This window comes from Cololabis saira, chromosome 1, assembly GCF_033807715.1.
Source record: "Cololabis saira isolate AMF1-May2022 chromosome 1, fColSai1.1, whole genome shotgun sequence".
Classification (NCBI taxonomy): Eukaryota; Metazoa; Chordata; class Actinopteri; order Beloniformes; family Belonidae; genus Cololabis; species Cololabis saira.
Genome location: NC_084587.1, coordinates 15,466,957 through 15,469,890, shown reverse-complemented (window position 1 = coordinate 15,469,890; position 2,934 = coordinate 15,466,957). Strand labels below are relative to the sequence as shown.

Below are 2,934 nucleotides of genomic sequence, written 5' to 3'. Positions count from 1 at the left end.
AAAAATGTTAATTATTGGTTTAACAGTTTTTGTGTAAGATCAACTGAACTTGGGCATTTGAAACGAGTCAAAGAGAGTTAAACCAGCATGAATAAGCCTCTAGAGTTCACATTAAGACCACAGGGGCAGCGGATGGATAATCTGACTGGAAGAGAAGTGACATGTGGCAACTTCCGCGCGCACAGCTTATAAAAAAATAGCTGCCTGAAGGCTGATTTATGGTTCCGCGTTCCACCAACGCAGAGCCTACGGCGTAAGTTACGCACCGTACATGCGCGTCACCGCGTAACCTACGCCGTCGATTTAACGCAGAACCATAAACCAGCCTTCACTCTCGCCTTTCTCAGGTGACCAGCTCCTCTCTCCACTCCTGCGCGCCTTTGGAGCCGCGTTTGTCGGCAGCAGGCAGCTGTTGGTATGGTCGCTGCAAATCTGCCGTGCGCACTCAGAGCATCAGCACAGATGGGCCCGATGATCCGAGCACGACGCATGCGATCTCCGCTTCGACTGACCGGCTGAGCCTCTTTATCTGTTGACTTTTGCGGGGTTTTTTTTTTTTTTTTTGGTTGCTCCGTCCGTTCAGTTTGACATGTGACCGTCCACGGGTCGGCGATGAATAACAGCACCGGCTTGGAGGAGCCGGTCGGAGCCGGCGGGGATCATCATCATCTCCCCGCGCACCGGGCGCTCACGGGCTGCGTCCTGGCGCTGCTCATCATCTGGACGCTGGTCGGGAACTTCACCGTGTGCGTGGCCGTGTACCGCTACCGACACCTGCGCGTAAAGGTGACCAACATCTTCATCGTGTCCCTGGCTCTGTCGGACCTGCTCGTGGCCGTGCTGGTGATGCCGTGGAAGGCCGTGGCCGAAGTGGCCGGCTTCTGGCCGTTCGGGGGCTTCTGCAAGACCTGGCTGGCCTGCGACATCATGTGCTCCACGGCCTCCATCCTCAACCTGTGCGTCATCAGCGTGGACCGCTACTGGGCCATCTCCAGCCCGTTCCGCTACGAGCGCTGCATGAGCAGGAAGGTGCACATATACACACGCACACAAACACATTCAAACACACATGTGCATGCTCACATGCAAGCACACACACTCATTCAACCGAGAAATTGTTTGTTTGTAAATATCCATCTTTTTGGAACGCTGTTTTTTTGTTCTTGCTATTATTACAGTAGGCCTATAATGTATTTTCTTGGTGAGAACTTTGAATAAGCCCATTTAGGGCTTCCTTTCTCACATGCACATATTGTCATGCTTTTATGTTCATTTCAACTTTTGTACCGTTTTTTATGTTGTGCAAATAAACAAAAAGGTGGCGTTCGTGATGATCGGGGTGACGTGGACGGTGTCCGTGGTCATCTCCTTCGTGCCCGTGCAGCTGGACTGGCACCGGGCGGAGATGATGAGCGAGCCGGACCCGCAGCATCAGCACCATCAGCATCAGCATCAGCAGCAGCATGAGCGCGCCGGGCAGGATTATTTGGAGCCTCATGCGCGCGTTTGGAGCTGCGACTCCAGCCTGAGCCGCACTTACGCCATCTCTTCCTCCCTCATCAGCTTCTACATCCCCGTGCTCATCATGATCGTGACGTACACCCGCATCTACCGGATCGCCCAGACGCAGATCCGGGTGATCTCGTCCCTGGAGCGCGCGGCGGAGCACGCGCAGAGCTGCAGGAGGGCGCACGTCGTCCCCGAGCTGTTCCCTCACATGTGCACGGAGATCACGGCCAGCTCCTACCAGTCCCGCATCAGCATCCACCCGGACTCCCGCTGTCCCGGCCGGTCCCACCGGGAGCTCAAGGTCTCCATCAGGAAGGAGACCAAAGTGCTGAAGACTCTGAGCATCATCATGGGGGTGTTCGTCTGCTGCTGGCTGCCGTTTTTCATCCTCAACTGCGCCCTGCCCTTCTGCCCCGGGCCGGAGGTCCAGGGGGCCCACCGGGGCCCCTACTGCGTCAGTGAGAAAACCTTCGACGTGTTCGTGTGGATCGGCTGGAGTAACTCGTCCCTGAACCCGGTGATTTACGCGTTCAACGCGGACTTTCGGGACGCCTTCCTGCGCCTGCTGCGCTGCCGCGGCCGCGGCTTCCTGGCCACGGTGAGCGCGGCCGTGGAGACCGTGATGGCGAGCAACGAGGCGGGGGGGACCCGGAGGGACAGCCCGCTGGGGCCCAAGCTCAGCGTGTCCACGAACACCCGGGGCAGCCAGGACAGCGGGAACACCACGGTCACCGTGTTTTATCACAGGAGCCCGACGCTGGAGCAGGTGACGGACACGGAGGAGAGCTTTGGCAAAGACAGGCTGACGAACATACCCGCGTAAATACGCAGCAGGAGATGCTTTCAACGACCCATGGGGAAATATTGTACAGTATTTTTGAATGCATGAACCAATGCAGTGCAGTTGTGCTACAACGGAGTATGAATCCCATTAGGGCCAAACTAAGACAAAAAAAAAAAAAAGGAAATTACGAAAATAAAGTAATAATAATATGAGAATAAAGTCGTAAAATTACCAGAATAAAGTCATAATGTTGTGAGAATAAAGTCGTAATATTACGAGAATAAAGTCGTAATATTACGAGAATAAAGTCTAATAAAGTAACTTCACAAAATGCTCAATATTCCTCATTTTAACACAGGGAGAAGATGCTCTTCCTGTTAGAGTTCTCATAAATTACCACTTTATTCTCATAAATTACCACTTTATTCTTGTAATATTACGACTTTATTCGCATAAATTACCACTTTATTCTCGTAATGTTACGACTTTATTCTCGTAATGTTACGACTTTTTTCTCGTAATGTTACGACTTTTTTCTCTCGTAATGTTACGACTTTATTCTCGTAATGTTACGACTTTATTCTCGTAATGTTACGACTTTATTCTCGTAATATTACGACTTTATTCTCATAATATTACGA

The 2,934-nt window shown here is 52.0% G+C and overlaps 1 protein-coding gene across 1 annotated transcript; it reads left to right on the top strand.

The window, feature by feature from the left end:
• The first annotated feature begins 401 nt into the window (after positions 1-401).
• On the top strand, positions 402-2,424 carry LOC133451126 (D(1A) dopamine receptor-like). Its single transcript, XM_061730075.1, has 2 exons — positions 402-1,029; positions 1,319-2,424. The coding sequence occupies exons 1-2, from the start codon at positions 613-615 to the stop codon at positions 2,330-2,332; spliced, it is 1,431 nt and encodes a 476-aa protein (XP_061586059.1). The 5' UTR covers positions 402-612; the 3' UTR covers positions 2,333-2,424.
• The last annotated feature ends 510 nt before the right edge of the window (positions 2,425-2,934 follow it).